The sequence below is a fragment of the Oncorhynchus kisutch genome, unplaced genomic scaffold (genome assembly GCF_002021735.2).
Source record: "Oncorhynchus kisutch isolate 150728-3 unplaced genomic scaffold, Okis_V2 Okis02a-Okis13b_hom, whole genome shotgun sequence".
In the NCBI taxonomy this organism is placed as follows: domain Eukaryota; kingdom Metazoa; phylum Chordata; class Actinopteri; order Salmoniformes; family Salmonidae; genus Oncorhynchus; species Oncorhynchus kisutch.
Window position 1 is genome coordinate 12,718,179 of NW_022261979.1, and position 22,500 is coordinate 12,740,678.

At 50.0% G+C, this 22,500-nt stretch overlaps 1 protein-coding gene across 1 annotated transcript in view; it reads right to left on the reverse strand.

Annotated features, from left to right (window-relative positions):
- The window catches only part of LOC109888372 (vacuolar protein sorting-associated protein 13B-like), a 300,473-nt gene that overhangs the window by 29,209 nt on the left and 248,764 nt on the right, over nucleotides 1-22,500 (reverse strand). Inside the window, 8 exon segments of the mRNA XM_031811830.1 lie at nucleotides 380-507; nucleotides 2,881-2,996; nucleotides 2,998-3,171; nucleotides 8,449-8,595; nucleotides 9,974-10,162; nucleotides 16,224-16,276; nucleotides 16,279-16,430; nucleotides 22,492-22,500. The exon segment at nucleotides 22,492-22,500 is cut by the window's right edge and continues 168 nt beyond it. Coding sequence (XP_031667690.1) covers nucleotides 380-507; nucleotides 2,881-2,996; nucleotides 2,998-3,171; nucleotides 8,449-8,595; nucleotides 9,974-10,162; nucleotides 16,224-16,276; nucleotides 16,279-16,430; nucleotides 22,492-22,500 — 968 coding nt within the window.

Consider the following 22,500-nt stretch of genomic DNA (forward strand, 5'->3'; position numbering starts at 1 on the left):
CGTGTAGTTCTGACATCAGGTTGGACTGTTATGAGGAGTTATACTGTTATAATTTGCAAATAAATTCATAAAAAATCCTACAATGTGATTTTCTGGATTTTTTTTCTCATTTTGTCTGTCATAGTTGAAGTGTACCTATGATGAAAATTACAGGCCTCTCTCATCTTTTTAAGTGGGAGAACTTGCACAATTGGTGGCTGACTAAATACTTTTTTGCTCCACTGTATGTATCTCTGTGTGTGTGTGTGTGTGTGCGTGTGTATCTCTGTGTGTGTGTGTGTGTGTGTGTGCGTGTGTGTGTGTGTGTGTGTGTGTGTATCTCTGTGTTTGTGTGTGTGTGTGTGTGTGTGTGTGCGTGTGTGTGTCTGTCTGACTTTACCCTTGACGTTCTCCCTGAGCAGCATAGACAGAGGGGTCTGGTTGTGGATGACCATGTGAGGACAGGGGTCCTCGTTCAGCGTCACGTAGGTGACGCCCAGGTGTTCCTGGTACGTCATCACCAACGCTCTGAAACAACCAAACACTGAGTCATTTAACCACCTGCAGCACAGGTCCCTCCGTCCTCACTGAGTCATTTAACCACCTGCAGCACAGGTCCCTCCGGCCCTCACTGAGTCATTTAACCACCTGCAGCACAGGTCCCTCCGTCCTCACTGAGTCATTTAACCACCTGCAGCACAGGTCCCTCCGCCCTCACTGAGTCATTTAACCACCTGCAGCACAGGTCCCTCCGTCCCTCACTGAGTCATTTAACCACCTGCAGCACAGGTCCCTCCGTCCTCACCGAGTCATTTAACCACCTGCAGCACAGGTCCCTCCGTCCTCACTGAGTCATTTAACCACCTGCAGCACAGGTCCCTCCGTCCCTCACTGAGTCATTTAACCACCTGCAGCACAGGTCCCTCCGGCCCTCAGTGAGCCCAGAGGCAGGCCTGCATGGTAGGGCCCTGATTGGAGGCAGGCCTGCAGGGTAGGGCCCTGATTGGAGCCAGGCCTGCAGGGTAGGGCCCTGATTGGAGGCAGGCCTGCAGGGTAGGGCCCTGATTGGAGGCAGGCCCGCAGGTTAGGGCCCTGATTGGAGGCAGGCCCGCAGGTTAGGGCCCTGATTGGAGGCAGACTTGGGGAGGAAGGGACACACACACACACACAGAAACACACACGGACAGACCGAGGGAAACACAGCTGGGTCATGAAAGAACAAAAGAATGAAAGTATCTGTGTTGTAAAAATCACTTCTGAACTCGTGGGCCCAATTATGAAGAGGAGAAGGCTGTTTCTGCTTCCTTCGAGAGGAAAGCTGTCCAAACAGTCGACTATAAGAGCCTGTGTTTAGGCCACCCCCGGAGACAAGACAGATAGAGAGAAACAGACAGAGAGAGAGAGAGAGAGAGAGAGAGAGAGAGAAACAGACAGAGGGAGAAACAGAGAGAGAGAGAGAGAGATAGAGAGAGAAACAGAGAGAGAAACAGAGAGAGAGAAACACAGAGAGAGAGAGAAACAGAGAGAGAGAAACACAGAGAGAGAGAGAGAAATAGAGAGAGAGAGAAAGAGAGAGAAAGAGAGAGAAAGAGAAAGAGAGAGAAACAGAGAGAGAGAGAAACAGAGAGAGAGAGAGAGAGACAGAGAGAGAGAGAAACAGAGAGAGAGACAGAGAGAAACACAGAGAGAGAGAGAGACATGGAGAGAGAGAAATAGAGAAAGAGAAAGAGAGAGAGAGAAACGAAACGAAACAGACAGAGAGAGAACAGAGAGAGAGAGAACAGAGAGAGAGAGAGAACAGAGAGAAGGCGTAGAGACAGTGGAAATGATGAGGACATCCCTTATGGCTCCAGTGCCAGTGTTTAACAGGGCATGACCACTAAAGGCTCTGTGCTTTATGTTCCCTAGCCAGGGTCTGTTCTCTCTGTCCTGACAGAACAGAGAGACTGCAGAACAGAGAGACTACAGAACAGAGAGACTACAGAACAGAGAGACTACAGAACAGAGAGACTGCAGAACAGAGAGACTGCAGAACAGAGAGACTACAGAACAGAGAGACTGCAGAACAGAGAGAGAACAGACCCTGACAGAACAGAGAGACTGCAGAACTGAGAGAGAACAGACCCTGACAGAACAGAGAGACTGCAGAACAGAGAGAGAACAGACCCTGACAGAACAGAGAGACTACAGAACAGAGAGAATACAGAACAGAGAGACTACAGAACAGAGAAACTGCAGAACAGAGAGAGAACAGACCCTGACAGAACATAGAGACTGAAGAACAGAGAGAGAACAGACCCTGACAGAACAGAGAGACTACAGAACAGAGAGACTACAGAACAGAGAGACTGCAGAACAGAGAGAGAACAGACCCTGACAGAACAGAGAGACTGAAGAACAGAGAGAGAACAGACCCTGACAGAACAGAGAGACTACAGAACAGAGAGACTGCAGAACAGAGAGACTACAGAACAGAGAGACTGCAGAACAGAGAGAGAACAGACCCTGACAGAACAGAGAGACTGCAGAACTGAGAGAGAACAGACCCTGACAGAACAGAGAGACTGCAGAACAGAGAGAGAACAGACCCTGACAGAACAGAGAGACTAGAGGACAGAGAGAGAACAGACCCTGACAGAACAGAGAGACTAGAGGACAGAGAGAGAACAGACCCTGACAGAACAGAGAGACTGCAGAACAGAGAGAGAACAGACCCTGACAGAACAGAGAGACTAGAGGACAGAGAGAGAACAGACCCTGACAGAACAGAGAGACTGCAGAACAGAGAGAGAACAGACCCTGACAGAACAGAGAGACTGCAGAACAGAGAGAGAACAGACCCTGACAGAACAGAGAGACGATAGATCCTGTAGTCTCTCTGTTCTGTTCTGTTTCACCCACCTGGTGCTCAGACCACTGCTACTGCAGATCTCCCCAGGGACGGCCACACTCTGCCTGGGGAAGTCAGGTCTGATGGGGGCCGGGAGGCTCCAGGACTCAGACCCAGCTACAGGTCCAGGGTCTGTGGTGGGCAGGCAGCTGAACATCATGTGTCTGCTTGGTAGAGGGAACTGAGGGATCTCCCCCTCCTTTCTCAGCAGGTCCCAGCAGGCCACAGAGACAGGTGTGGAAGGTGTGTTCTCTCCTGCTGGGGCAAGGCTGAACACCCGCTGTATCTGGGAGAGAACAGGCCTAGAGAAGACAGGAGAAGACAGGAGAAGACAGGAGAAGACAGGAGACGGCAGGAGAAGACAGGAGACAGCAGGAGAAGACAGGAGACGACAGGAGAAGACAGGAGAAGACAGGAGACGACAGGAGAAGACAGGAGAAGAAGGGAGACAGCAGGAGACGACAGGAGACGACAGGAGAAGACAGGAGACGACAGGAGAAGACAGGAGAAGACAGGAGAAGACAGGAGACTGGGAGTTATTTCCCACTCTGCACTGCACCTAACCAAGCAACAAAAAAAAGGCACTAACTGCTAAATTGTTCGAAAATGAGTTCATGTCATTTTTGCAACATTAAATACATTCTTAATCATGTGGACAAGTATCCTGCCTCGGTTGTATTGTGTTCAGGAGAAAAGGGGGGGGTCATGTTAGCAGTAACTGCATGAAGATACTGTGAAAGGTGTCCACACTACGAGCAGTTAATGCCCTTTTTGCTCGGTAGGACAAAAGAGCGTAACGCGACCGTGCCGTTCCTCCCAGAGAGGACTTGTTGTTCCTCCCAGAGAGGACTTGTCGTTCCTCCCAGAGAGGACGTGTCGTTCCCCCCAGAGAGGACTTGTCGTTCCTCCCAGAGAGGACTTGTTGTTCCTCATAGAGAGGACGAGTCGTTCCTCATAGAGAGAACGTTGTCGTTCCTCATAGAGAGAACGTGTCGTTCCTCACAGAGAGGACTTGTCGTTCCTCACAGAGAGGACTTGTCGTTCCTCACAGAGATGACTTGTCGTTCCTCCCAGAGAGGACGCGTCGTTCCCCCCAGAGAGGACTTGTCGTTCCTCCCAGAGAGGACTTGTCGTTCCTCCCAGAGAGGACTTGTCGTTCCTCATAGAGAGGACGTGTCGTTCCTCATAGAGAGAACGTGTCGTTCCTCACAGAGAGGACTTGTCGTTCCTCACAGAGAGGACTTGTCGTTCCTCACAGAGAGGACTTGTCGTTCCTCACAGAGATGACTTGTCGTTCCTCCCAGAGAGGACTTGTCGTTCCTCCCAGAGAGAACGTGTCGTTCCTCCCAGAGAGGACGTGTCGTTCCTCATAGAGAGGACTTGACGTTCCTCCCAGAGAGGACTTGTCGTTCCTCATATAGAGGACTTGTCGTTCCTCCCAGAGAGGACTTGTCGTTCCTCCCAGACAAGACTTGTCGTTCCTCCCAGACAGGACTTGTCGTTCCTCCCAGACAGGACTTGTCGTTCCCCCTCAGAGAGGACTTGTCGTTCCTCCCAGAGAGAAAGTGTCGTTCCTCATAGAGAGGACTTGTCGTTCCCCCCAGAGAGGACTTGTCGCTCCTCCCAGAGAGAATGTGTCGTTCCCCCCCAGAGAGGACTTGTCGTTCCCCCCAGAGAGGACTTGTCGTTCCTCCCAGAGAGGACTTGCCGTTCCCCCTCAGAGAGAACGTGTCGTTCCCCCCAGAGAGGACTTGTCGTTCCTCATAGAGAGACGTGTCGTTCCCCCTCAGAGAGAACGTGCTGTTCCCCCTCAGAGAGAACGTGCCGTTCCCCCTCAGAGAGAATGTGCTGTTCCTCCCAGAGAGGACTTGCCGTTCCCCCTCAGAGAGAACGTGTCGTTCCTCCCAGAGAGAACGTGTCGTTCCTCCCAGAGAGGACTTATCGTTCCTCCCAGAGAGGACTTATCGTTCCTCCCAGAGAGAACGTGTCGTTCCTCCCAGAGAAGACTAAATGGGTAGCAGGGATAAGCATGCTCTGAGAACAGGGAGTAGTTTGGTACGGACGCGTTAGCCACTAAAGCATGATGAACAGCCAACTAGAGAGCTGTTTGTGGTCTACGTTTCTAAAGCCGTCACAGTCCTGCCCGTTAAGGTTCTTCGTCTAACCGGCAGTGGCAACTGGTAACCTCACGCCATCGTCTTCTCCGGGAGGATCTGAAGGCTCGTGAAATGACATCACCGCGTTGTTCTTCAAGGAGGGCGGGGGGGGGGGACAGACGTGTCCCGAGATGAAAGCACAAACCTGCATCCAATTCATGGTGTTTGTCTAATGTGTCTGGGCTGTGGAGTGCCAATGACCACATGGTGAGACTGGCAGAGTGGGGGACTGAGACAGGAACAGGGGGAGAGACATGGGTAGGGGGTGTGTGTTGTGTGTGTGTGTGGGTGAGTCTGTGGGGAACATGGTGCTGTGTGTGTGTGGTGTGTGTGTGTGTGTGTGTGTGTGTGTGGTGTGTGTGTGTGTGTGTGTGTGTGTGTGGGGAACATGGTGTCTGTGTGTGTGTGTGTGTGTGTGTGTGTGTGTTGTGTGTGTGTGTGTGGGGAACATGGTGTCTGTGTGTGTGTGTGTGTGTGTGTTGTGTGAGTCTGTGGGGAACATGGTGTGTGTGTCTGTGTGTGTGTTGAACTGATGGGAAACAAGCCTCTGTTCTCCACAGTCACAGACCAGTGTATCTCAACCCAGAGGGTACCGGTACAGAGTCAATGTGGAGGCTATATACAGGGGGTACCGGGTACAGAGTCAATGTGGAGGCTATATACAGGGGGTACCGGTACAGTGTCAATGTGGAGGCTATATACAGGGGGTACCGGTACAGAGTCAATGTGGAGGCTATATACAGGGGGTGCCGGTACAGAGTCAATGTGGAGGCTATATACAGGGGGTACCGGTACAGAGTCAATGTGGAGGCTATATACAGGGGGTACCGGTACAGAGTCAATGTGGAGGCTATATACAGGGTATTACGGTACAGAGTCAATGTGGAGACTCTATACAGGGGGCACCAGTACAGAGTCAATGTGGGAGCTATATACAGGGGGTACCGGTACAGAGTCAATGTGGAGGCTATATACAGGGGGTACCGGTACAGAGTCAATGTGGAGGCTATATACAGGATGGTACCGGTACAGAGTCAATGTGGAGGCTATATACAGGGGGTACCGGTACAGAGTCAATGTGGAGGCTATATACAGGGGGGTACTGGTTAGTTGAGGTATATGTACATGTAGGTAGGGGTATGAGGGTTAATATGTACATGTTAGGTAGGGGTATGAGGTAATATGTACATGTAGTAGAGGTATGAGGTAGAGGAGGTAATATGTACATGTTAGGTAGGGGTATGAGGTAGATGTACATGTAGGTAGGGGTATGAGGTAGAGGAGGTAATATGTACATGTAGGTAGGGGTATGAGGTAATATGTACATGTAGGTAGAGGTATGAGGTAATATGTACATGTAGGTAGGGGTATGAGGTAAGATGTACATGTAGGTAGGGGTATGAGGTAGTATGTACATGTAGGTAGGGGTATGAGGTAGTATGTACATGTAGGTAGGGGTATGAGGTAGTATGTACATGTATGTCGGGGTACTGAGGTAGTAGAGGTATCTTATGTTCATGTAGGTAGGGGTATGAGGTAGTAGAGGTCTAGTATGTTCCTGTAGGTAGGGGTATGACGGTAGTTAGTCGGTTAGTATGTACATGTAGGTTAGGGGTATTGAGGGTAGTAGAGGTAGTATGTTCATGTAGGGTAGGGGTTATGAGGGTAGTAGTAGAGGTAGTATGTTTCATGTAGGTAGGGTTATTGGGGAGTAGTTAGAGGTAGTATGTTCATGTAGGTAGGGTATGAGGTAGTAGAGGTAGTCTGTTCATAGTCGGTCGGGTATTGAGGTCGTAGTAGAGGTAGTATGTTCATGTTAGGTAGGGGTTTATGAGTAGTAGAGGTCGTTATGTTCCTGTAGGTAGGGGTATGAGGTAGTAGAGGTAGTATGTTCATGGTACGGTAGGGGTATGAGGTAGTAGAGGTAGTATGTTCATGTAGGTAGGGGTATGAGGTAGTAGAGGTAGTATGTTCATGTAGGTAGGGGTATGAGGTAGTAGAGGTAGTATGTTCATGTAGGTAGGGGTATGAGGTAGTAGAGGTAGTATGTACATGTAGGTAGGGGTATGAGGTAGTAGAGGTAGTATGTACATGTAGGTAGGGGTATGAGGTAGTAGAGGGTAGTATGTACATGTAGGTAGGGGTATGAGGTAGTAGAGGTAGTATGTTCATGTAGGTAGGGGTATGAGGTAGTATGTTCATGTAGGTAGGGGTATGAGGTAGTAGAGGTAGTATGTACATGTAGGTAGGGGTATGAGGTAGTAGAGGTAGTATGTACATGTAGGTAGGGGTATGAGGTAGTAGAGGTAGTATGTACATGTAGGTAGGGGTATGAGGTAGTAGAGGTAGTATGTTCATGTAGGTAGGGGTATGAGGTAGTAGAGGTAGTATGTACATGTAGGTAGGGGTATGAGGTAGTAGAGGTAGTATGTTCATGTAGGTAGGGGTATGAGGTAGTAGAGGTAGTATGTTCATGTAGGTAGGGGTATGAGGTAGTAGAGGTAGTATGTTCATGTAGGTAGGGGTATGAGGTAGTAGAGGTAGTATGTTCATGTAGGTAGGGGTATGAGGTAGTATGTTCATGTAGGTAGGGGTATGAGGTAGTAGAGGTATTATGTTCATGTAGGTAGGGGTATGAGGTAATATGTACATGTAGGTAGGGGTATGAGGTAGTAGAGGTAGTATGTTCATGTAGGTAGGGGTATGAGGTAGTATGTTCATGTAGGTAGGGGTATGAGGTAGTATGTTCATGTAGGTAGGGGTGAAATGCATCGATAATAAACAGCGAGTAGCGGCAACGTAAAAGAAAGGGGGATCGATGAACATAGTCTGGGTGGCCATTTGATTGGCTGTTCAGGAGTCTGATGGACCCAGACTTGGCGCTCCGGTACCGCTTGCCATGCGGCAGTAGAGAGAACAGTCTGTGACTAGGGTGGCTTTGACCATTTTAAGGGTCTGACACCGCCTGGTATAGAGGTCCTGGATGGCAGGAAGCTTGGCCCCAGTGATGTCCTGGGTCGTACACCCTACCCTCTGTAGGGCCTTGCGGTCAGAGTTCGAGCAGTTGCCATACCAGGCAGTGATGCAACCGGTCAGGATGCTCTCGACGGTGCAGCTGTATAACGTTTTGAGGATCTGAGGACCCATGCCACATCTTTTCAGTCTCCTGAGAGAGAATAGGTTTTGTCGTGTCCTCTTCACGACTGTCTTGGTGTGCTTGGACCATGATAGTTTGTTGTTGATGTGGACACCAAGGAACTTGAAGCTCTCAACCTGCTCCACTGCATCCCCGTTGATGAGAATGGTTCCTAGTCAGACAGTAGGGCTCTATATAACAGGAATTAGGGGGTGTTACCTGGTCTGTGGTCCCCAGGGCCTGGGCAGACAGTAGGGCTCTATATGACAGGAAGTAGGGGGTGTTACCTGGTCTGTGGTCCCCAGGGCCTGGTCAGACAGTAGGGCTCTATATGACAGGAAGTAGGGGGTGTTGTTAACCAGGATGGTCCTGTCTTCTATCTGGATAATCTGGATGCCGTGTCTCACCACAGACGACACGCAGAACTGACAAACCTATAGGGAGGGAGGGGGCAAAGACACAGACAGAGAGAGACAGAAACAGAGAGGCAGAGAGAGACAGAGAGAGACAGACAGAGAGAGAGACAGACAGAGAGAGAGACAGAGAGAGAGAGACACAGAGAGACAGAGAGAGACAGAGAGAGACAGAGAGAGAGAGACACAGAGAGACAGAGAGAGAGAGACACAGAGAGAGAGACACAGAGAGACAGAGAGAGGCAGAGAGAGAGAGACAGAGAGAGGCAGAGAGAGAGAGACAGAGACAGAGAGAGAGACACAGAGAGACAGAGAGAGGCAGAGAGAGAGACAGAGAGAGAGAGACACAGAGAGACACAGAGAGAGAGAGACAGAGAGACAGAGAGACAGAGAGAGACATAGAGAGAGAGAGCGAGAGAGAGAGACAGAAACAGAGAGGCAGAGAGAGAGAGACAGAGACAGAGAGAGAGACACACAGAGAGGCAGAGAGAGGCAGAGAGAGGCAGAGATAGACAGAGACAGAGAGAGGCAGAGAGAGACAGAGAGAGAGAGAGAGGCAGAGAGAGAGGCAGAGAGAGAGGCAGAGACAGAGAGAGGCAGAGAGAGAGAGAGACAGAGAGAGAGGCAGAGAGAGACAAAGAGAGGCAGAGAGAGACAGAGAGAGAGACAGAGAGAGAGACAGAGAGACATAGTTAATGCCTTCACATGCTTCCAGTAACTCATGTCTATCTGATACTGTTTTTCTATGTGTTAGTTAGTCTCATTGACATTTTATAGATGAAACAGTGATATGTGGTTATCTGACCGGTTCCTACCCTGTTGAATATAATACCAGTGACCTTCTCCTACCTTGTTGAATGTAATACCAGTGACCTGTTCCTACCTTGTTGAATGTAATAACAGTGATATGTGGTTATCTGACCTGTTCCTAACTTATTGAATTTAATAACAGTGACCTGATCCTACCTTGTTGAATGTAATAACAGGGACCTGCTCCTACCTTGTTGAATGTAATAACAGTGATATGTGGTTATCTGACCTGTTCCTACCTTGTTGAATGTAATAACAGGGACCTGCTCCTACCTTGTTGAATGTAATAACAGTGATATGTGGTTATCTGACCTGTTCCTACCTTGTTGAATGTAATAACAGTGACCTTTTCCTACCTTGTTGAATGTAATACCAGTGACCTGTTCCTGTCTTGTTGAATGTAATAACAGTGATATGTGGTTGTCTGACCTTCTCCTACCTTGTTGAATGTAATAACAGTGACCTGATCCTACCTTGTTGAACTTAATAATTGTCTGTGTCTCTGGATAAGAGCATCTGCTAAATGCCTCACATGTATCACGTAGAGAAAGGTAGCTTGGGGAGGATGTAAGTATGGACAGTCCCTAACCTTCTGTCTCCCAGGATTCCTCCCCAGGGGGATCTCTGCCTCCACATAGCCCTCCTCGTCCAGGGTGAGGACCTCAGGACTGACACCCTCCTTCCAGCGCGGAGATGTCAGGTCATGGACCAGCTTCAGGGCTGTAGACTTATGGACCGTGTTAGTGTCGGACCAGTAGATACCCAGCTGAAACGCCTCCTAGAGAGAGGGATGGAGGGAGGGAGAGAGAGGGAGGAAGGGACAAAGAGAGAGGGAGAGACAAAGAGAGAGAGAGAGAGAGGGAGGGAGGGAGGGAGGGAGGGAGGGAGGGAGGGAGGGAGGGAGGGAGGGAGGGAGGGAGGGAGGGAGGGAGGGAGGGAGGGAGGGAGGGAGAGAGAGAGGGAGAGAGGGAGGGAGAGAGGGAGAGGAGAGAGGGAGAGAGAGACAAACAGAGAGGGAGGAAGGGACAAAGAGAGAGGGAGAGACAAAGAGAGAGAGGGAGGGACAGAGAGAGGGAGGAAGGAACAAAGAGAGAGGGAGAGATAAAGAGAGAGGGGGAGAGAGACAGAGAGGGAGGAATGAAGACAGAGAGAGAGAGGGAGGAATGAAGACAGAGAGGGAGAGGGAGGAATGAAGACAGAGAGGGAGAGGGAGGAATGAAGACAGAGAGGGAGGGGGAGGAGAGAGGGAATGAAGACAGAGAGAGAGAGGGAGGAATGAAGACAGAGAGGGAGGGGGAGGGAGAGAGGAATGAAGACAGAGAGAGAGAGGGAGGAATGAAGACAGAGAGGGAGGGGAAGGGAGAGAGGAATGAAGACAGAGAGAGAGAGGGAGGAATGAAGACAGAGAGGGAGGGGGAGGGAGAGAGGAATGAAGACAGAGAGAGAGAGGGAGGAATGAAGACAGAGAGGGAGGGGGAGGGAGAGAGGAATGAAGACAGAGAGAGAGAGAGGGAGGAATGAAGACAGAGAGGGAGGGGGAGGGAGAGAGGAATGAAGACAGAGAGGGAGGGGGAGGGAGAGAGGAATGAAGACAGAGAGAGAGAGGGAGGAATGAAGACAGAGAGGGAGGGGGAGGGAGAGAGGAATGAAGACAGACAGAGAGAGGGAGGAATGAAGACAGAGAGGGAGGGGGAGGGAGAGAGGAATGAAGACAGAGAGAGAGAGGGAGGAATGAAGACAGAGAGGGAGGGGGAGGGAGAGAGGAATGAAGACAGAGAGGGAGGGGGAGAGAGAGAGGAATGAAGACAGAGAGGGAGGGGGAGAGAGGGAGGAATGAAGACAGAGAGAGAGAGGGAGGAATGAAGACAGAGAGGAGAGAGGGAGGAATGAAGACAGAGAGAGATAGGGAGGAATGAAGACAGAGAGAGAGAGAGGAATGAAGACAGAGGAGAGAGGGAGGGAATGAAGACAGAGAGGAGGGGAGAGGGAGGATGAAGACAGAGAGAGGGAGGAATGAAGACAGAGAGAGAGAGGGAGGAATGAAGACAGAGAGAGAGGGGAGGGAGGGAGGAATGAAGACAGAGAGGGAGAGGGAGGGAGAGAGGAATGAAGACAGAGAGGGGAGAGGGAGGAATGAAGACAGAGAGGGAGGGGGAGGGATGAAGACAGAGAGAGAGAGGAGGAATGAAGACAGAGAGGGAGGGGGAGAGAGAGAGGAATGAAGACAGAGAGAGAGAGGGAGGAATGAAGACAGAGAGGGAGGGGGAGGGAGGGAGGAATGAAGACAGATTGAGAAAGAGAGAGACTATGGTGAATACATGGACACACACAAAGCCCTGCTCTCTGAGTCGGCCAATCCCAGCTCCTCTCTGAGTCGGCCAATCCCAGCTCCTCTCTGAGTCGGCCAATCCCAGCTCCTCTCGGCTGTGACCTCATAAATCGGGTGCCATGGAACAATGCTTTACTTGTTTCTGTTTCACAGACTATGACACACGTAGGGCTTTACGCTAGTTTCCTGTAGCCATCAGCCTTTATCCTCTGATACCAGACAGACCTTAGTACCTAGTGATGGGGTTTGAGGTCCTACCTAGTGATGGGGTTTGAGGTCCGAACCCCTACAGACTGACTGCCTTAGTACCTAGTGATGGGGTTTGAGGTCCTACCTAGTGATGGGGTTTGAGGTCCGACCCCTACAGACAGACCTTAGTACCTAGTGATGGGGTTTGAGGTCCTACCTAGTGATGGGGTTTGAGGTCCGAACCCCTACAGACTGACTGCCTTAGTACCTAGTGATGGGGTTTGAGGTCCGACCCCTACAGACAGACCTTAGTACCTAGTGATGGGGTTTTGAGGTCCTACCTAGTGATGGGTTTGAGCTCTTTATCGAGACTAGAGAGACCTCTGATACCAGACAGACCTTAGTGATGGGGTTTGAGGTCCAGAACCCCTACAGACTGACTGCCTTAGTACCTAGTGATGGGGTTTGAGGCTGAACCCCTACAGACAGACCATAGTACCTAGTGATGGGGTTGAGGTCGAACCCCTACAGACATACCTTAGTACCTAGTGATGGGGTTGGAGGTCTGAACCCCTACAGACTGCCTTAGTACCTAGTGATGGGGTTTGAGGTTCGAACCCCTACAGACTGCCTTAGTACCTAGTGATGGGGTTTGAGGGTGTGAACCCCTACAGACAGACCTTAGTACCTAGTGATGGGGTTTGAGGTCCGAACCCCTACAGACATACCTTAGTACCTAGTGATGGGGTTTGAGGTACGAACCCCTACAGACTGCCTTAGTACCTAGTGATGGGGTTTGAGGTTCGAACCCCTACAGACTGCCTTAGTACCTAGTGATGGGGTTTAGGTCTGAACCCCTACAGACAGACCTTAGTACCTAGTGATGGGGTTGGAGGTCCGAACCCCTACAGACTGCCTTAGTACCTAGTGATGGGGTTTGAGGTTCGAACCCCTACAGACTGCCTTAGTACCTAGTGATGGGGTTTGAGGGGTGAACACCCTACAGACAGACCTTAGTACCTAGTGATGGGGTTTGAGGTCCGAACCCCTACAGACATACCTTAGTACCTAGTGATGGGGTTTGAGGTACAAACCCCTACAGACTGCCTTAGTACCTAGTGATGGGGTTTGAGGTTCGAACCCCTACAGACTGCCTTAGTACCTAGTGATGGGGTTAAGGTCTGAACCCCTACAGACAGACCTTAGTGCCTAGTGATGGGGTTTGAGGTCCGAACCCCTACAGACTGCCTTAGTCCCTAGTGATGGGGTTTGAGGTCCGAACCCCTACAGACTGCCGTAGTACCTAGTGATGGGGTGTAAGGTCTGACCCCTACAGACAGACCTTAGTGCCTAGTGATGGGGTTTGAGGTCTGAACCCTACATACAGACCTTAGTACCCTAGTGATGGGGTTTGAGGTCGAACCCCTACAGACTGCCTTAGTACCTAGTGATGGGGTTTTGAGGTCCGAACCCCCTACAGACAGAAGACAGACAGACAGACAGAAGACAGACAGACAGACAGACAGACAGACAGACAGACGACAGACAGACAGACAGCCTTAGTACCAAGTGATGGGGTTTGATGTCCGACTTGCCTTGTTAGAATAGAGTGCCCTGGGTCCTCCTGTCTGGCCCATAGAGGTATACACTCAGTGGCCAGTTTATTAGGTACACCACACCCCTGTTCACGACAATGGTTCGCTCCCACAGACAGTGTCTGGGGTTTACCGAGACCAGAGAGACTAATACAAAACATCCAGTCAAGCAGCAGTCTTGTGAAGAGAGGTCGGCTGCTTTTGCAACAGCTAATGGGGATCCTAATAAATACCAAATACCCCAAATAATTCAGGCTGTTCTGGGAGGCCAAAGGGTGGTCTGACCCGGGTACTAGATGGATGTACCTAATAAACTGGCCACTGAGTGTATAATACACTAGTGGCGCTGATCTACGACCTGCAAAGCTCTAGAAGGTGACGATAATGGCAGCCATCTTGGTCAGTGATACATCTTGGTCAGTGATACAGTGATACATCTTGGTCAGTGATACATCTTGGTCAGTGATACATCTTGGTCAGTGATACATCTTGGTCAGTGATACATCTTGGCCAGTGATACATCTTGGCCAGTGATACATCTTGGTCAGTTGATACATCTTGGTCAGTGATAACATCTTGGTCAGTGATTACATCTTGGTCAGTGATACATCTTGGTCAGTGATACATCTGGCAGTGATACATCTTGGTCAGTGATACATCTTGGTCAGTGATAAATCTTGGTCAGTGATACATCTTGGTCAGTGATACATCTTGGTCAGTGATACATCTGGTCAGTGATACATCTTGGCCAGTGATACATCTTGGTCAGTGATACATTTGGTCAGTGATACATCTTGGTCAGTGATACATCTTGGTCAGTGATACATCTTGGTCAGTTGATACTCTTGGCCAGTGATACATTGGCAGTGATACATCTTGGCCAGTGATACATCTTGGTCAGTGAGTAGCAATCTTGGTCGTGATACATCTTGGTCAGTGATACATCTGGTCAGTGATACATCTTGGTCAGTGGATACATCTTGGTCAGTGATACATCTTGGTCAGTGATACATCTTGGTCAGTGATACATCTTGGCTCAGTTGATACATCTTGGCCAGTGATACATCTTGGTCAGTGATACATCTTGGTCAGTGATACATCTTGGTCAGTGATACATCTTGGTCAGTGATACATCTTGGTCAGTGATACATCTTGGTCAGTGATACATCTTGGTCAGTGATACATCTTGGTCAGTGATACATCTTGGTCAGTGATACATCTTGGTCAGTGATACATCTTGGTCAGTGATACATCTTGGTCAGTGATACATCTTGGCCAGTGTACATCTGGTCAGTGATACATCTTGGCCAGTGATACATCTTGGTCAGTGATACATCTGGTCAGTGATACATCTTGGTCAGTGATACATCTTGGTCAGTGATACATCTTGGTCAGTGATACATCTTGGTCAGTGATACATCTTGGTCAGTGATACATCTTGGCCAGTGATACATCTTGGTCAGTGATACATCTTGGTCAGTGATACATCTTGGTCAGTGATACATCTTGGTCAGTGATACATCTTGGTCAGTGATACATCTTGGTCAGTGATACATCTTGGTCAGTGATACATTTTGGTCAGTGATACATCTTGGTCAGTGATACATCTTGGTCAGTTGATACATCTTGGTCAGTGATACATCTGGTCAGTGATACATCTTGGTCAGTGATACATCTTGGTCAGGATACATCTTGGTCAGTGATACATCTTGGTCAGTGATACATCTTGGTCAGTGATACATCTTGGTCAGTGATACATCTTGGCCAGTGATACATCTTGGCCAGTGATACATCTTGGTCAGTGATACAATCTTGGTCAGTGATACATCTTGGCCAGTGATACATCTTGGTCAGTGGATACATCTTGGTCAGTGATACATTTGGCTTGTCCCAGTGATAACATCTTGGTCAGTGATACATTCTGGTCAGTGAGTACATTCTTGGTCAGTTGATCATCTTGGGTCGTGATACATCTGGTCAGTGATACATCTTGGTCAAGTGATACATCTTGGTCAGTGATACATCTGGTCAGTGATACATCTTGGTCAGTGATACATCTTGGTCAGTGATACATCTTGGTCAGTGATACATCTTGGTCAGTGATACATCTTGTTCTTGGTCAGTGATACATCTTGGTCAGTGAGTGATACATCTTGGTCATAGTGATACATCTTGGTCAGTGATACATCTTGGTCAGTGTATACATCTTGGTCAGTGATACATCTTGGTCAGTGATACATCCTTGGTCAGTGATACATCTTGGTCAGTGATACATCTTGGTCAGTGATACATCTTGGTCAGTGATACATTTGGTCAGTGATACATCTTGGTCAGTGATACATCTTGGTCAGTGATACATCTTGGTCAGTGATACATCTTGGTCAGTGATACATCTTGGTCAGTGATACATCTTGGTCAGTGATACATCTTGGTCAGTGATACATCTTGGTCAGTGATACATCTTGGTCAGTGATACATCTTGGTCAGTGATACATCTTGGTCAGTGATACATCTTGGTCAGTGATACATCTTGGTCAGTGATATCATCTTGGTCAGTGATACATCTTGGTCAGTGATACTATCTTGGTCAGTGTACATCTTGGTCAGTGATACATCTTGGCCAGTGATACATCTTGGTCAGTGATACATCTTGGTCAGTGATACATCTTGGTCAGTGATACATCCAACCACCAGTCTATATAAATCAAGGGTCTCTCCTCTCTCACCTTGAAGTTAGGAGGAACGAGGGTCTTTCCAGTGGGTATCTGCAGGACGATGGTCTCCCTTCAAACAGCCAGAGGTCCCATGTAGAGTGGTTGGTCAACAGGGCCCAGGGAATGAGCTCTACTAGAAGAGTGTTGAGACCAGACCTCCAGGCTGACAACTTCACCTGCATGGGGCTTGTCCACTGAGCTAGGACTTCTGATCCAGGCCTACAGTACAACACAGAGATATACAGTTAGATACTGTAAACATCAACAACTATATAGCTCCCTGGGATAGGGGGGGGGGGGGGGGGGCTGTCCACTGACATAAGGCCTCCACTATACACCTGTAACATGGATCTGTCCCACTGAGCTAGGACCTCTGATCCAGGCCTACAGTACAACACAGAGATTAAATACTGTAAACATCAACAACTATTCAGCTCCCTGGGATAGGGGGGGGGGGCTGTCCCACTGGGCTAGGACTTCTGATCCAGGCCTACAGTACAACACAGAGATTAAATACTGTAAACATCAACAACTATGCAGCTCCCTGGGATAGGGGGGGGGGGGCTGTCCCACTGACATAAGGCCTCCACTATACACCTGTAACATGGATCTGTCCCACTAAGATAAGGTCTCCACTATACACCTGTAACATGGATCTGTCCCACTGAGATAAGGCCTCCACTATACACCTGTAATATGGATCTGTCCCACTGAGATAAGGTCTCCACTATACACCTGTAACATGGATCTGTCCCACTGAGATAAGGGTCTCCACTATACACCTGTAACATGGATCTGTCCCACTGAGATAAGGCCTCCACTAAACACCTGTAATATGGATCTGTCCCACTGAGATAAGGTCTCCACTATACACCTGTAACATGGATCTGTCCCACTGAGATAAGGCCTCCACTATACACCTGTAATATGGATCTGTCCCACTGAGATAAGGTCTCCACTATACACCTGTAACATGGATCTGTCCACTGAGATAAGGTCTCCACTATACACCTGTAACATGGATCTGTCCCACTGAGATAAGGCCTCCACTATACACCTGTAACATGGATCTGTCCCACTGAGATAAGGCCTCCACTATACACCTGTAACATGGATCTGTCCCACTGAGATAAGGTCTCCACTATACACCTGTAACATGGATCTGTCCCACTGAGATAAGGCCTCCACTATACACCTGTAATATGGATCTGTCCCACTGAGATAAGGTCTCCACTATACACCTGTAACATGGATCTGTCCCACTGAGATAAGGTCTCCACTATACACCTGTAACATGGATCTGTCCCACTGAGATAAGGTCTCCACTATACACCTGTAACATGGATCTGTCCCACTGAGATAAGGTCTCCACTATACACCTGTAACATGGATCTGTCCCACTGAGATAAGGCCTCCACTATACACCTGTAACATGGATCTGTCCCACTGAGATAAGGTCTCCACTATACACCTGTAACATGGATCTGTCCCACTGAGATAAGGCCTCCACTATACACCTGTAACATGGATCTGTCCCACTGAGATAAGGTCTCCACTAAACACCTGTAACATGGATGACTCTGTCCCACTGAGATAAGGCCTCCACTATACACCTGTAACATGGGTCTGTCCCACTGAGATAAGGCCTCCACTATACACCTGTAACATGGATCTGTCCCACTGAGATAAGGCCTCCACTCCAACATGGAGGTCTCTGTCCCACTGAGATAAGGCCTCCACTACACATCTGTGGTACAGACATGAACAATCACCATAGCATCCAACTTCAACCACGCTAAACAGACACACGGAGGCACGCCATGGAAGTACGCAGAAACACATGGAAACAAACAACTTAATATGCAGATACAAACAACATCAATCAACAGGCATCTGGGTAGGCACATGGGAATGTACCGCATCAGCACACACCACCGCAAACACACGCCAACAGCACACACACACACACCAACCCACACACGCCACCGTAAACACACGCCAACAACACACACACACACACAAACACACAGAAACACACACACGCACACACAGTCAACCCAAACACACACACACCAACCCACACACCACACATGGGTCATGTTAACATCAAAACCATGTCTCTGTCCTACCCCTGATGTACAGAGACATAGAGAGAGACACAGATGCATTTACATGACTAGAACATTCTATGGCGGCCATGTTAGCTCCCCATTAGCATTACATGGGGAATATTTCAACAATGACATGAGGCTGAATATCTATGTAATTGTTGCCTGCTGAAACATCCAACTCTACTGAACACTAAGGATTAATAGTTCCTGTAGTGAAGATAGACTCCAGGAGGGTCCCAGGTCTAGTTCCTGTAGTGAAGGTGGACTCCAGGAGGGTCCCAGGTCTAGTTCCTGTAGTGAAGATAGTCTCCAGGAGGACCTGTAGTGAAGGTGGACTCCAGGAGGACAAGTAGTGAAGGTGGACTCCGGGAGGACCTGTAGTGAAGATAGACTCCAGGAGGGTCCCAGGTCTAGTTCCTGTAGTGAAGGTGGACTCCAGGAGGGTCCCAGGTCTAGTTCCTGTAGTGAAGGTGGACTCCAGGAGGGTCCCAGGTCTAGTTCCTGTAGTGAAGGTGGACTCCAGGAGGGTCCCAGGTCTAGTTCCTGTAGTGAAGGTGGACTCCAGGAGGACCTGTAGTGAAGGTGGACACCAGGAGGACCTGTAGTGAAGGTGGACACCAGGAGGACCTGTAGTGAAGGTGGACACCAGTAGGACCTGTAGTGAAGGTGGACACCAGTAGGACCTGTAGTGAAGGTGGACTCCAGGAGGACCTGTAGTGAAGGTGGACTCCAGGAGGACTGGTAGTGAAGGTGGACTCCAGGAGGGTCCCAGGTCTAGTTCCTGTAGTGAAGATAGACTCCAGGAGGGTCCCAGGTCTAGTTCCTGTAGTGAAGGTGGACTCCAGGAGGGTCCCAGGTCTAGTTCCTGTAGTGTAGTGAAGGTGGACTCCAGGAGGGTCCCAGGTCTATTTCCTGTAGTGAAGGTGGACTCCAGGAGGGTCCCAGGTCTAGTTCCTGTAGTGTAGTGAAGGTGGACTCCAGGAGGGTCCCAGGTCTAGTTCCTGTAGTGAAGATAGACTCCAGGAGGGTCCCAGGTCTAGTTCCTGTAGTGAAGGTGGACTCCAGGAGGGTCCCAGGTCTAGTTCCTGTAGTGTAGTGAAGGTGGACTCCAGGAGGGTCCCAGGTCTAGTTCCTGTAGTGAAGATAGACTCCAGGAGGGTCCCAGGTCTAGTTCCTGTAGTGAAGGTGGACTCCAGGAGGGTCCCAGGTCTAGTTCCTGTAGTGAAGATAGTCTCCAGGAGGACCTGTAGTGAAGGTGGACTCCAGGAGGACCTGTAGTGAAGATAGACTCCAGGAGGGTCCCAGGTCTAGTTCCTGTAGTGAAGGTGGACTCCAGGAGGGTCCCAGGTCTAGTTCCTGTAGTGAAGGTGGACTCCAGGAGGGTCCCAGGTCTAGTTCCTGTAGTGAAGGTGGACTCCAGGAGGGTCCCAGGTCTAGTTCCTGTAGTGAAGGTGGACTCCAGGAGGGTCCCAGGTCTAGTTCCTGTAGTGAAGGTGGACTCCAGGAGGGTCCCAGGTCTAGTTCCTGTAGTGAAGGTGGACTCCAGGAGGACCTGTAGTGAAGGTGGACACCAGGAGGACCTGTAGTGAAGTTGGACACCAGGAGGACCTGTAGTGAAGGTGGACACCAGTAGGACCTGTAGTGAAGGTGGACACCAGTAGGACCTGTAGTGAAGGTGGACTCCAGGAGGACCTGTAGTGAAGATGGACTCCAGGAGGACTGGTAGTGAAGGTGGACTCCAGGAGGGTCCCAGGTCTAGTTCCTGTAGTGGAGTGAAGGTGGACTCCAGGAGGGTCCCAGGTCTAGTTCCTGTAGTGAAGAAAGACTCCAGGAGGGTCCCAGGTCTAGTTCCTGTAGTGAAGGTAGACTCCAGGAGGGTCCCAGGTCTAGTTCCTGTAGTGAAGGTGGACTCCAGGAGGGTCCCAGGTCTAGTTCCTGTAGTGAAGATAGTCTCCAGGAGGACCTGTAGTGAAGGTGGACTCCAGGAGGACCTGTAGTGAAGGTGGACTCCAGGAGGACCTGTAGTGAAGATAGACTCCAGGAGGGTCCCAGGTCTAGTTCCTGTAGTGAAGGTGGACTCCAGGAGGGTCCCAGGTCTAGTTCCTGTAGTGAAGGTGACTCCAGGAGGGTCCCAGGTCTAGTTCCTGTAGTGAAGGTGGTCTCCAGGAGGACCTGTAGTGAAGGTGGACACCAGGAGGACCTGTAGTGAAGGTGGACACCAGGAGGACCTGTAGTGAAGGTGGACACCAGTAGGACCTGTAGTGAAGGTGGACACCAGTAGGACCTGTAGTGAAGGTGGACTCCAGTAGGACCTGTAGTGAAGGTGGACTCCAGGAGGACCTGTAGTGAAGGTGGACTCCAGGAGGGTCCCAGGTCTAGTTCCTGTAGTGAAGGTGGACTCCAGGAGGGTCCCAGGTCTAGTTCTTGTAGTGAAGGTAGACTCCAGGAGGGTCCCAGGTCTAGTTCCTGTAGTGAAGGTGGACTCCAGGAGGGTCCTAGGTCTAGTTCCTGTAGTGAAGATAGTCTCCAGGAGGACCTGTAGTGAAGGTGGACTCCAGGAGGACCTGTAGTGAAGGTGGACTCCAGGAGGACCTGGAGTGAAAGTGGACTCCAGGAGGACCTGTAGTGAAGGTAGACTCCAGGAGGACCTGTAGTGAAGGTAGACTCCAGGAGGACCTGTATTGAAGGTGGACTCCAGGAGGGTCCCAGGTCTAGTTCCTGTAGTGAAGATAGTCTCCAGGAGGACCTGTAGTGAAGGTGGACTCCAGGAGGACACCAGGTCCAGAGAGAGACGGACGGTGAGGTAACGATGACCCCTGGACCGTGAACACACATCTCTAAACCCCCCCCCCCCAGTCTGATCCCTGGACCCACATCTCTAAACCCCCCCCCCAGTCTGATCCATGAACACACATCTCTAAACCCCCCCCCCAGTCTGATCCATGAACACACATCTCTAAACCCCCCCCCCCCAGTCTGATCCATGAACACACATCTCTAAACCCCCCCCCAGTCTGATCCATGAACACACATCTCTAAACCCCCCCCCAGTCTGATCCATGAACACACATCTCTAAACCCCCCCAGTCTGATCCCTGAACACACATCTCTAAACCCCCCCCCCAGTCTGATCCCTGAACACACATCTCTAAACCCCCCCCCCAGTCTGATCCCTGAACACCCCCCCCCCCCCACCCCCCCAGTCTGATCCCTGGACCATGAACACACATCTCTAAACCTCCCCCCCCCAGTCTGATCCCTGGACCATGAACACACATCTCTAACCCCCCCCCCAGTCTGATCCATGAACACACATCTCTAAACCCCCCCCCAGTCTGATCCATGAACACACATCTCTAAACCCCCCCCAGTCTGATCCATGAACACACATCTCTAAACCCCCCCCCCCCCCAGTCTGATCCCTGAACACACATCTCTAAACCCCCCCCCAGTCTGATCCCTGAACACAGGGGGGAGAGAGTGAGTACGGCTGTCAGATCTCACACTTCTAGAAAGCTGGGCTCCGCTGGCAGACCCCCTGACAGAAGCAGCACATTGGATCCAGTCAGAAAGTCACCTGGTTAGTTCATTCGTAATATGATGTTTGATCTGCGTTTCTCTCTGATGCCCGATGTGCCAAACTATATCTAAATGCAAGGCCCTGTCCTTTGTGTCAGAAAGTCTGTGGCAGAACAGAACGACGGTGTAAATGTCTGGTCTGGAGAACGGCTAGATGAATCTGAACCAGGGTTCTTCGAGGATCTAAACCAGGGTTCTCCTAGGATCTAAACCAGGGGTCTCCTAGGATCTAAACCAGAGGTCTCTGAGGATCTAAACCAGGGTTCTCAGAGGATCTAAACCAGGGGTCTCCGAGGATCTAAACCAGGGGTCTCCTAGGATCTAAACCAGAGGTCTCTGAGGATCTAAACCAGGGTTCTCAGAGGATATAAACCAGGGGTCTCCTAGGATCTAAACCAGGGGTCTCCTAGGATCTAAACCAGGGGTCTCCTAGGATCTAAACCAGGGGTCTCCGAGGATCTAAACCAGGGTTCTCCTAAATGAAACCATTTTCTTTCAAAAAGGCCAATTCTCCTCCTCTTCTGTCCCCTGCAACTCTTCCCCGGGTCCTTAGTGTACAAGAGACAGCAGTGCACACACACACACAGTACCTGTCTGTG